Raw genomic sequence first — 13088 nt, forward strand, 5'->3', positions numbered from 1 at the left:
CACTGCTTTTTCCCTGACCTTGCCTCACAATACTGATGTTTATGATTGTTATTGAAGTTCTCTGGTTTTGGTAGTGCTGCCCCATCGATCTGCTTTGTCTCAAATTTCTAATGTTTGGTCAAAGAATTCACATGTAACTTAAACAATGTACATCCCAAGTCCTCTGGCTCCTCCCGTCGTGTGTTGCTTGGATATGGTTTGGGGGTAGATTGAAGGCCGGAGCTTGCTGGTCCTCTAGCCACTTGTTCTTTGTGATGCTCTCAGCCCCTCTCAAACCCAGGACAGGATCCCTCTCTGCGCGCTTCCCAGCTCTAACTGCCCCGAGCCCGGCGCGGTGTCACTCTGCAGCCCTGTGTTTCTGAAGGAAGTCAGTTTAGCACAAATTGGGACCTATTTCCTCTCCCTTGCTCTAACTCACACTGTTAGTCAGCAGGGTTCTTGCGGACAACAGTTGCTCTTTGAAGAAAACAAACCCTCTTTAGACCTGTCTGAATCTGTTAAATATGACCCAGCATTTTCAGTATTGAACAAAAGTTAAAGCAGTGCTATGTACGAATGCTCTGTAGTTTGTTGTATCTGTATCCTGTTACCTTTTACAAATTGTTTTTTTAAAAAATTCTATGTACTTTATTACTCAGTTAAATTTTGTCACTTAACTGAAGATTTCTTTTCAACGAGTATTTAAATTGTTAATTTTTTCTTTGAGGGATGACTGGATTCTTCACAAAAACATGCAGGGTTTTTCTCTCTTCCTGCTATCAGTTTTAGGGGACATATTGCTTCTTCCGTACTGTCATACCAATAAATCATCCCAGATTACTTGCAGCCACACAGTACTAAAGTATATCATGCATTTTAAAGGAAATCTGCTATTTTCTCTTCAATCAGATGAGCAATGTGAAGAGACTGCGGCCACGGCTCAGTGCCATTCTCTTTAAGCTTCAGTTTGAAGAGCAGGTGAACAACATCAGACCTGACATCATGGCTGTCAGTGCCGCCTGCGACGAGATCAGGAAGAGCAGGGGCTTCGGCAAGTTGCTGGAACTGGTGTTGCTAATGGGAAACTACATGAATGCCGGCTCCCGGAATGCACAAACCTTCGGATTTAACCTTAGCTCTCTCTGTAAAGTGAGTTTGTTATTTGTTTTTCCAATTTATTTCTTAATTGGAGGAAAATTGCTTTACAGTGTGGTATTGGTTTCTGCCATACAACAGCGCAAATCAGCCATAATTATACATATATCACCTCCCTCCGAACACTTATTCTTAAATGTCAGCCCTGACTGCATTCTTTATTCTTTAATTTGATGTGCTCATTGTCAATAACTTAAACTGAACCATCAACCCAAACCCACGGTGAACTGAGCTAGTTTACTCAACCTCTGAACTAAATCCAAATATTAATTGTCTCTGATCTGCAAATTCAAATGAAAGATTTTTGTTTAATAGCAAAATTGTGTTGTAAATCTGTGGTTTCTCAAACTGATGAAATGGAACATCAAAATATTACTTAAGCCTAATATTCATTCAATATAAATACCTGCATATGACAGTATATATATTGAGAATTGCTTGTGATTCCCACTAAAATTTTTACCTTTGGCTATTTAAATGTTTCTTTGCATTTTTCTTTTTTGAAAACTGACTAAAGGGAAATAAAATTGAGACTGCTTTATATAAAAGGAAAGGCATATTAGGAATAAGCATAACTCAGAAGTCATTAATGATTTTGAAATATCTCTATTTAAATATAATGTTGGAGGAGATGAAAATTTAGTACGTTTAGAGGGGTTTTTTTCCCCTTCAGTTTTTTCTGTAGGTTAAATTTTCTTACAGCAAATCCATTCAGAGTTTTATATAGCAGAGCTCTAAGAAGCGGGCCATAGTAATAGTGCTTTATTGATCTGCTTACAACAAATTCTTCTCAGTTACACAGCACAAGAAAAGCTTTCTCTTGTTCTTGACCTGGTCACATCTACACTCCCTGATTAAGGAATTTGGTTGTTGTTATTGCCAGTTTGATGGGGAGGCGGGAAACACGCTCGGCTTTAGCTGTGGGTTACCGAATGGTTAGTCTCCTGGTGCTTTCCTGGCTTTTCTTGCACAGTTCCCCTGGCTTATGCCTTTTAGTAGCAGTGCCTTGCGAACTTTTCTCCTTTCCCATATGCATCTTTTCACTCTTCTCTCCTTGTTTTCTTAGCCTGCTATGTTCAGTGAAGATCCCTAGCAAGTATTAAGATGGGATTCATAAGACATGTATTAAAGACTGCACATTTATAGAGTGCTTACTTACTCTTGTGTAAAACGCTTGTCCTCATCATCTCACTTTATTTATATGATTAATATTTACCTGGGATACATGGGATTCCTATTTTTCATATGTAAGCCATTAAGCATGCTTAAATATTTCAGTGGACCTCTATACTAAAGTTATGGCAGCAGAGTTGAGAGAGAACGGCTAGCTGGACTAAGGGAGGGCAGTTACTCAGAGAGGAGCAGGAATTTGAGCTGGATCTAGAAGGATGAGTGGATGTTCTCTGAGAGGAAAAAGCATTCTAAAAAAGCATCGACAGTTCGTGTAAAAGGTTATATCATGGCATGTGTGAGTATACCAAGCGATCAGTTATTGTTGAAGGGGCTTCACTGGTAGCTCAGATGGTAAAGAATCTGCCTGCAATGAGGGAGATTTGGGGTCGATCCCTGGATCAGGAAGATCCCCTGAAGGGCGAAATGGCAACCCACTCCAGTATACTTGCCTGGAGAATTCCATGAACAGAGGACCTTGGTGGACTGCAATCCATGGGGTTGCTAAGACTCAGACATGACTGAGCAACTCACACTTTCCCTTTTGGATGGAGGAAGAGTGGAGAAAATAGAAATGAAATAGTAAGTTGGTCTCGATGGTGAAGAGCTTAGGTGTCATGCCTTATGGTAAAGGCGTTATGAAGGCGTGTTAGTTCTGTAGAACTAGTGATGTTATCGTCTGTTTTTCAGGAAGATAAATAGCAACAGTATGGAAGAAAGGCAAGCTGCACCTTCTAGTACTGTCACCATTAGCCGTATATGACTTTTCAGATTTCAATCAATTACTATTTAAGTAAACTTAAAAATTTTTAATTCCTCAATCACACTTAGCATGTTTCAAGTGAGTCAGTGTTCATACATGCAGACAGCGTTAAGTATAGCACGTTTCCATTACTGTTCTATTGGACAGCCTTGGGTTAGGGGGTTATAGTGGGGAGAGACACAGTGATTGGCTGACCTGTGTCACATAACCTAGGAGGGCACCAGGGGAAATGGGAGCTGAGAGGATAGCTGGGGATGGAAGAGGAAGAAGGGAGGGGTCAAAGATAATTCCCTGCTACTGACATGTTTGAAGCTGTTGCTCAAAGGAGAAATGAGTTCAGGCTGATTTTGGTGTTTCCTATCTCTAGTTTCTAGAGTAGGCAGTGGTGACCCACTCCTGTATTCCTGGCTGGGAGATCCCATGGAGAGAGGAGCCTGGTGGGCTACAGTCCTTGGGGTTGCGAAAGTCAGATACGAGTCAGTGACTAAACCACAAACAACAGTGTCTGTTACCTCAGTGTCTTAAAAGGCATCTGCTTGAAGCTGCCTTCTTTGTATCTTTTGCATATCTTTGAGGGTCCACTATGAAATGGTCACTGTGCTCTGAGATGATGGAGGTCTGACTAAGGAAGTTGCAAAGGCGTAGAGGGGTGGAGGGCAGTGTCCACGTTCAAGGAACATCTGGGAATTGGGAGGCCATGGTGACTATGAGTTTGGAGGCTGAAGGGCAAGGAGGCAAGCAAGACTGCCAGTTCAAGCTTCCCCTGAGAAGAAAGGAAGAAAAATAGGGCCGGGGGTGAGATGGCAGAGAAGTTTAAGTCCACATGTGGAAACTACTGGAGTTTGCTTCAAACTGCGGAGCATCTGTTCTGGCTTCAGATTGTATCTCAGAACAATGACCAGCTCACAAGAAGCTGACCACATGCCTTCCCTCATGCCTTCCTTCAAAGAGACGTGGAGACAAGAGGTTAGGTCTGATTAATGAAGAGGAAGTGCCTCATTTGGTACTTGGTCCGTAGGAAATGCTGAATAAATAGCTGTTGAATGGGTAGCAGTGCACGAAGCAGTGCACTCAGTGTTGTGTAAAGACAGTGTTATTATGTAGTTGAAAACAGATATCCTCTCATATTGATACACAGTTGCTGATGCATAATGATTTAAAACCCTTTGCAAATACAGTGCCTGCTGCTAATATTTTACTATAGTCAAGCTATAAACCTGTTAATCTGTCTCCAGATAATAGGGTTGACTGTATTTTCAGTCAGCGTTACTGGATATTTTGATCTTCCCTGTTAGGAGCCTTCTGTTGTACAAGAAACAAAATAAATACTACAGCTTCATATTTTTTATTAGCCTACATGTCAAGTTGAAAGCATATATTGAACAAGATGATATCTCATCATGTTTGTTATCAGAAGTAGCAGCTTGATCTTTGACAATTGTGATTGAATTTTCACACTGAGCATGAAGCATTTGCTTTGATGATAAGCCCCATACAAGGAATTCCATATTTATTTGACAGTAGAAAGACAGGGTAATATTTTAATCTGTTCAAACATGCTGGGTAATTATATGCCATTTAATATTCTATATCCAAAATCTTTACTTTTAAGTGTGCTTTATAAATTTAGCTTAAGTGTGTGGAAAGTTAAATTGTTAACTTTGCATTGTTTAGAGATAAATACATGAATAGTGAATTCTATATGCATTGTAATTTGGTTTTAGGGACTATATTATCTTTGTTTATATCTGTGATTGAGATGGCTATAGTAAACTATATTATGATTTATATTATGATAAACTGTTATAATAAAACTATAACATCACTGACTCAATGGACGTGAGTTTGAGCAATCTCTAGGAGATGGTAATGGACAGGGAAGCCTGCAGTGCTGCAGTTCATGGGTCACAAAGAGTTGGACACAACTGAGCAACTGAACTGAGCTATAATAAAGGAGTTCAGAACGAAAAGATTTTACTTTATTTTACCCAAAGATTTGATAAGGTCTGTGATAAATATAAAAGTAAAATTTGAGACATTAAGTAACCATAGACTAGAATGTATTAAGATGTCAGCATAAATTAAAGTAGATGGTAGGCTTGAGGCTTTCTAATGGAAAAAGTGAAGTGCAGAACACAGTCATGAGGCTTTGTGAACTAAATATTTTAATTTCTCTTATTAGCCAAGGCTACACATCATGCGAAATTTTGCCTGCATGTCATTATAAATGGAAAATAGGATGCCGAGCAGTGTTCTTTTAAATAGCAAATAAAAAAGAATCAGTGTCATGAAGATCTTTCTTTTAGAACCATCTTCCTCCCCATCAGCCACCCCCTTCTCTTGCAGATATGCACTCAGAGTCTGTTAGGGGGTAACACGCTAAGAGAACCCTCATAGTAAGATGTTGCTGCTGCTATTTAGTTACAAAGTCCTGTTCAACTCTTTGAGACCCCATGGACTATAGCCTGGCATGCTCCTCTGTCCATGGAATTTCCGAAGCAAGAGTACCGCAGGTCCCAAATAAAATATAATAATCTCAAACTGCTTATTATCCAAATTTATCTAAAGTTTAGTAATATCTTTGGAGGATTTTACAAATGACAAGCACTCTCTCCATTCTTCTATGTAGTCTGTTGTTTATCCTTTTAAAAAGCCAAGCCATCAGAAAGCAAAGCACTTACACCATTTTCCTTAAACTAGGGATGGCATTACTATAACGGAAAAGTACAGGTGTATCATTTGATAATAAGTAGTTTGAGATTACATTCTTTTATCTGGACGTGCTCTTGACTAAATGCAAATTTGTATCCTTAGAAATCTAATCAGCAATCAGTTAGTTGCTTGTCTGACCAAAATGCCCACCTAGAAAAATGTATATGTTGTTGGTGCTAAAATTAGTAATTTTAGAGAACCTGTGTGGAGCCAGGTTAAGTCAGTATTCTGGAAAAAGGGGGTTGACTCAACCATCAAACTCTACACCATATTAAATATATGAGATGATTTTAACTTGTTTTTGGAAAGATATTGTCAATTCAGAAACAATGATTATAACATGTTTGTATATATTACTGGTGTCTGCTAAAATGTGTGATTTCTAAATAACGAATCATCCCAATCAGTACAATTGAATGGTGGAGCTATTGTTCTTGGTAGCTAAAATGACTGCCTGTACTGGGATAGTAAATATAAGTTTTGGAAGAGTTTACCAATTATAATAAGTTATATCAGCTTATGCAGTGTTAGTTGGAGGGGAGGGATTGCAGAAAAACGTCACTGTTGATCTGTCTATAAATTTATCCATATTATCACTTATAGGAACTTTCCTATTGTCAGTGGCAGTAGAATGTTCAGTTAATTCATTTCAAAGGTGAAGTTATCAAAGCATATGTAGTAATGGGACTGTTGGTACTGGGTGTTAGATAGTAAATGCAATGGTGGCAGGCCAGTTTGAATTTTGTCTGTTATCTTTTCAAGTGCATGAAATTATTTGGTCTGTGTGTTTCTTTTATAAGCATAGGCTAACCAAAAGTCAGATAAATTCACCAAAGCTGTGATGGGGAGAATTTTTAAAGAAATGTGTTTAGTCTCCTCATTCTTTGGTGCCTTTGCCAGCTGTCCTGCGTGATCTCTTGAAGCTGTATGCAGCTCTCCTTCAGGGCTTCAGTTCTCACCCCACAGTGCCCTTTACAAGTAGCAATGTTTCAGCCTCACATCGGATCAGGTACTTCAGCAGGTGGATGCAAACCCTGATGAGTGGCATCTTCAAAAAGATCCCACAGGTGATCTTTAATGTTCAGACTGAACTGAGAATCATTTTATCTGTCTTCTGTCCGACTTACTTACCCCAGAATGAACAATCCCTTCTAGGTAGCCTGGAACCAACCAACCAACACGCAAAAGCTAAACCTAACCAATATGAGAGCAAAACAAAAATGTAACAACTCTACTTCCTCACTTAAGGATAAGTGGTGAAAATATTCCCCCAAACTGCTGCTTTTCTTGGTTGCCGTGCTGAACACTGTTCTGAAAGTGAAGAAAATGAGTGAAAGGAGTATGAAGCTCAGTGACACGGTGGAACTGAAATAAGTTGATGGTCAGTGTCCGGAGTTATTTTTTAGGACTTGATCTTAGAAAGCAGAGTTTCAATTATTATGAAGAGCAGGAAGCAGATCCCTCTACCTGTCACATGTGGTTTATATTCTGCAAGCTTGTCACAGTCACACAGGTTACCACTTGTGATCTTTCTTTGTGAAATCTTGATTCTTGTATATATCACCTTTTCCTTTACTATCTGAAATTATTTTTAAGAAAGACCTTTGTCAAACAAATCCATTGTTCCAGTGGCATTTGGTTTTTCAGAAGGATTTTAGAAGAATTTTTATTTGCTATCAGATTGGAAAGCCACCCCAGTAAGTTCTGGCACCCTTTGAAAATAAAGCAGTTTCTGGCCAAAGACTTGAAGATAACAAATGCCACACGTCCAACCAATTAAGTCTGTGAAAAATCTGACTTCCAGAGCAGTGTGAAATTCCTTAGACTGCTTAACTCTATCGGACTCACTCATTAACATATTTAATCTATAGCATTTTCTAAGAAATAATTAATTTTAGCCTTACTAAATAGTGTTTCTGATAAATTATTCATATTACCTTTGTTTTCTCAGTTGCCTTTAAAATCAGAATTAACCCTTTATTAGAATTATAAAACCCAGGTGGTTTTGTCCATGAAGAGTCAATGTGCTGCTCCTGTGCTGTCCTCTCACCGCTCTCAAAACCAGAATTCCTGTTCTGTCAAACTCCCTGTCCCTGAAGCTGACAGCCTCAGATTCCTCCACTGTGCTTAGAGATAAAAAAAAAAAAAAAAGACAAAAGATCTTAATGGCCCAGATAATCACCATGGTGTGATCACTCAGCTAGAGCCAAACATTCTGGAATGCGAAGTCAAGTGGGCCTTGGGAAGCATCACTGTGAACAAAGCTAGTGGAGGTGATGGAATTCCAGTTGAGCTATTTCAGATCCTAAAAGATGATGCTGTGAAAGTGCTGCACTCAGTATGCCAGCAAATTTGGAAAACTCAGCAGTGGCCACAGGACTGGAAAATGGCAGTTTTCATTCATATGCCAAAGAAAGGCAATGCCAAAGAATGCTCAAAGTACCACACAATTGCACTCACCTCACACACGAGTAAAATAATGCTCAAAATACTCCAAGCCAGGTTTCAACAGCACGTGAACCGTGAACTTCCAGATGTTCAACCTGGTTAGAAAAGGCAGAGAAACCAGAGATCAAATTGCCAACATCTGTTGGATCATTGAAAAAGTTCCAAAAAAAATATCTGCTTCTGTTTTATTTACTATTCCAAAGCCTTTGACTGTGTGGATCACAGTAAACTGTGGAAAATTCTTCAAGAGGTGGAAACACCAGACCACCTGACCTGCCACTTGTGAAATCTGTATGCAAGTCAGGAAGCAATAGTTAGAACTGGACATGGGACAACAGACTGGTTCCAGATAGGAAAAGGAGTACGTCAAGACTGTATATTGTCACCCTGCTTATTTAACTTATATGCAGAGTACATCATGAGAAACACTGGGCTGGAGGAAGCACAACTGGAGTCAAGATTGCCAGGAGAAATATGAATAACCTCAGATATGCAGATGACACTAATGACAGAAAGTGAAGGACTAAAGAGCCTCTTGATGAGGGTAAAAGAGAAAAGTGAAAATGCTGGCATTCAGAAAACTTAAGATCATGGCATCCAGTCCCTTCACTTCATGGTAAAAAGATACGGAAAAAGTGGAAACAGTGATAGGCTTTATTTCCAAAAAATGAAAATTAAAGAAATAAATCTGAAAGAAAGTATTCTCTTAACCCAGGAGAAGACATGGATAAATGTATAATATTAATAAAGAAACTAAATCCAAAAAGCCTACTACTCTTATCCCCAACTCTGACATTCTGGAAAAGACAAAATTATGGAGATAGTAAAAAGGTCAGCAGTTCGTAGAGGCTTTGTGGGAGGGGAAAGAAGGAAGGGATGAATAGGTGGGGACAGGAAATTTTTTAGGCTGATGAAGCTATTCCCTGTGACTCTATAATGGTAGATATATGACATTATGCATTTGGCAAAACCCATACAACTTTAACAGACAGTGAACTCCAAAATAAAGTTTCGTTCATTCTTAATAATAATGTATCAATAATACCAATATTGGTACGTGCAATTTAACAAATGTATCACACTATTGGAAAATGTTATTGATAAAGGAATTTGTATGTGTGGAGGAGAGAGTATATGGAAAATCTGTATGTTTTGCTCAATTTGTCTTAAAGCTGAAACTGCTATAAAATATAAAGTCTGTTAATTAAATTAATCATGATAAAACCCATTTAAAATTAATGTATTTAATCTATTTATGTTAACTAAAGTACACAAATCTGTTTAGAATCACTTGGGGAATAGGGGATAGTGTAAATAGAATATCGAACAATATGATAGTCCAACAAGATAAAATTTTACTAAAATGCAAAAATGGTTTTCATGCTCACTAAAATCCAATAGAAATATGTTTAAAACAGAATTAAGAGATAGTGTGTCTGTGAGAGTATGGCAAAAATTTAGTTTAATTATAGAAGTTGACATTATTGAAAGCATTCTCTTCCTTATTTAAAGTTTTAATTCTTGTCATTTTAAAATGAAAACCAACCATTGGGGTAAGTTATTTTTATATGTGAATGCCCATAAATTTATCTAATAACCATTTAATCTAATATAGTTTATCACTACCTATCTTTAAAATCATTATGAAAGCTTTGTTACATGTGTTAATGGCTGTGGCAGTGGCATAGATGACGCAAAGCATCTTGTTTATGTTGAGATTTTAAATTTCCATTTATTTTGGAGAGATACACAGTATTTTTGAAAAGTGTAATGAACACAGTGATTGTTTTTTAAATATGTATTTAAACATATTAGGGAATAGTTCATTCTATAATTGTAGTTGGTTTCCCTACTAATTTAGTACCTGGACATTAACTTTTTGAACTTCATATCTGAGCAATTATGATATACTCATTTCTTTGAAAAAAGCAAAATGGCTGTCTGGGGAGGCCTTACAAATAGCTGTGAAAAGAAGAGAAGTGGAAAGCAAAGCAGAAAAGGAAAGATGCAAGCATCTGAATGCAGAGTTCCAAAGAATAGCAAGAAGAGATAAGAAAGCCTTTCTCAGCAATCAGTGCAAAGAAATAGAGGAAAACAATAGAATGGGAAAGACTAGAGATCTCTTAAAGAAAATTAAAGATACCAAGGGAATATTTCATTGAAAGATGGGATCGGTAAAGGCCAGAAATGGTATGGACCTAACAGAAGCAGAAAATCTTAAGAAGAGGTGGCAAGAATACACAGAAGAACTGTACCAAAAAAATCTTCAAGACCAAGATAATCACAATGGTGTGATCACTCACCTAGAGCCAAATATCCTGGAATGTGAAGTCAAGTGGGCCTTGGAAAGCATCACTACGAACAAAGCTAGTGGAGGTGATGGAATTCCAGTTGAGCTAGTTCAAATCTTGAAAGATGATGCTGTGAAAGTGCTGCACTCAATATGCCAGCAAATTTGGAAAGCTCAGCAGTGGCCACAGGACTGGAAAAGGTCAGTTTTCATTCCAATCCCAAAGAAAGGCAATGCCAAAGAATGCTCAAACTACCACAGAATTGCACTCATCTCACATGCTAGTAAAGTAATGCTCAAAATTCTTCAAGCCAGGCAGTAACGTGGACCGTGAACTTCCAGATGTTGAAGCTGGTTTTAGAAAAGGCAGAGGAACCAGAGATCAAATTGCCAACATGCGCTGGATCATCAAAAAGGCAAGAGAGTTCCAGAAAAACATCTATTTCTGCTTTATTGACTATGCCAAAGCCTTTGACTGTGTGGATCACAAGACACTGGGGAAAATTCTTCAAGAGGTGGGAATACAGACCACCTGACCTGCCTCTTGAGAAATCTGTATGCAGGTCAGGAAGCAACAGTTAGAACTGGACATGGAACAACAGACTGGTTCCAAATAGGAAAAAGAGGACGTCAAAGCTGTATATTGTCACCCTGCTTATTTAACTTATATGCAGAGTACATCATGAGAAACGTTGGGCTGGAAGAAGCACAAGCTGAAATCAAGATTGCCGGGAGAAATATCAATAAGCTCAGATGTGCAGATGACACCACCCTTATGGCAAAAAGTGAAGAGAAACTAAAAAGCGTCTTGATGAAAGTGAAAGAGGAGAGTGAAAAAGTTGACTTAAAGCTCAACATTAAGAAAACGAAGATCATGGCATCCGGTCCCATCACTTGATGGCAAATAGATGGGGAAACAGTAGAAACAGTGTCAGACTTTATTTTTTGGGGCTCCAAAATCACTGCAGATGGTGACTGCAACCATGAAATTAAAAGACACTTACTCCTTGGAAGAAAAGTTATGACCAACCTAGATAACATATTCAAAAGCAGAGAGATTACTTTGCCAACAAAGGTCCGTCTAGTCAAGGCTATGGTTTTTCCAGTCGTCATGTATGGATGTGAGAGTTGGACTGTGAAGAAGGCTGAGCCAAAGAACTGTGGTGTTGGAGAAGAGTCTTGAGAGTCCCTTGGACTTCAAGGAGATCCAACCAGTCCATTCTGATGGAGATCAGCCTTGGGATTTCTTTCGAAGGAATGATGCTGAGGCTGAAACTCCAGTACTTTGGCCACCTCATGCGAAGAGTTGACTCATTGGAAAAGACTCTGATGCTGGGAGGGATTGGGGGCAGGAGAAGGGGACGACCGAGGATGAGATGGCTGGATGGCATCACTGACTCGATGGACGTGAGTCTGAGTGAACTCTGGGAGTTGGTGATGGACAGGGAGGCCTAGCGTGCTGCGATTCATGGTGTCGCAAAGAGTCGGACACGACTGAGCAACTGAACTGAACTGATATATTCATTGGCAGTTCATATTCAGATATCCATTTACATGTGTGTACATGTAAATTACATATAGAGGTGTTGTTTCAAAGATATACTAAGGACTTCGTTCTCAAGGTGATTTAATATGGAATATGATGTTAGTAAATATACTTGGCTAGATCTCTCAAAGGTGAAAGTTCATAGATTCATTCAAACATTTTTGTATCATATTTTGTCAGCACTGATCCTATTAGCAATATGGAAAGGCTTCGAGCTTTCCTGGCTGCTCAGATGGTAAAGAATCTGCCTGCAATGCAGGATGCACTAGTTGAAACCCTGAGTTGGAAACATCCCATGGAGACGGGAATGGCACCCACTCCAGTAATTTTGCCTGGTGAGTTCCATGGACAGAGGAGCCTGGTAGGGTAAAATCCATATGGTCTTAAAAAGTTAGACATGTCTGAGTGACTAACAGTTTCACTTTTTTCACTTTTGCATTTGAGGTAAAGTTCAGGTACCATTTTTTTTAATTTTATAGATAAATCAGTAGAAAGAATGCCATGTTTTCAGAACTAGAAGAGATTACAAGGTAGAGGTATAGATGCTTTCCAGGCTAGAATTAACATGTTATAGAGTTTCAGTATTTTAAGTTGCATTCATTAGCGTTCTTTTATTGTCTTACTATTTTTAACCAGTGTGTTTTTGAGAATCTTGATTCTTTTTGATACATTGTGTGTGTGTGTGTGTGTGTGTGCGCGCGCGTGCGCGTGCGTGCTTAGTCGCTGATTTGTGTTCAACTCTTCGCAACCCTGTGGACTGTAATCTAGATTAAATATTTTGTAGAGGAGCTGTAGTTTATAGTGGCTAAAAGCTTTGGATTCACATAGAAGTGGGTTCAAATAAATCTTGGCTCTATCGCATATTAGCTGTGTGTTCTGGGATGTGCTGTGTGATCTTTCCCGTCTCTCTTGCTCTCTTTACAATGAGTATAACACCCGCTGCTTCCTCATAGGGATGTTGTGTGTTGTAAGCACTTAACTCGTGTTACAGCATTTGGCTAGTCCTGTCTCCTAGTAAGTGCCAC

At 38.8% G+C, this 13088-nt stretch overlaps 1 protein-coding gene across 4 annotated transcripts in view; it reads left to right on the forward strand.

Moving 5' to 3' along the window:
* The window catches only part of DIAPH3 (diaphanous related formin 3), a 571588-nt gene that overhangs the window by 304683 nt on the left and 253817 nt on the right, over window positions 1–13088 (forward strand). For 3 of the 4 annotated variants that reach the window (XM_060394025.1, XM_060394026.1, XM_060394028.1), the window contains one exon: window positions 889–1128. The exons of the other annotated variant lie outside the window; for it this stretch is intronic. In XM_060394025.1, coding sequence (XP_060250008.1) covers window positions 889–1128 — 240 coding nt within the window. The remainder of the gene's footprint in view (window positions 1–888; window positions 1129–13088) is intronic. 4 annotated transcript variants of the gene reach the window in all.

The sequence above is a fragment of the Ovis aries genome, chromosome 10 (genome assembly GCF_016772045.2).
Source record: "Ovis aries strain OAR_USU_Benz2616 breed Rambouillet chromosome 10, ARS-UI_Ramb_v3.0, whole genome shotgun sequence".
Classification (NCBI taxonomy): Eukaryota; Metazoa; Chordata; class Mammalia; order Artiodactyla; family Bovidae; genus Ovis; species Ovis aries.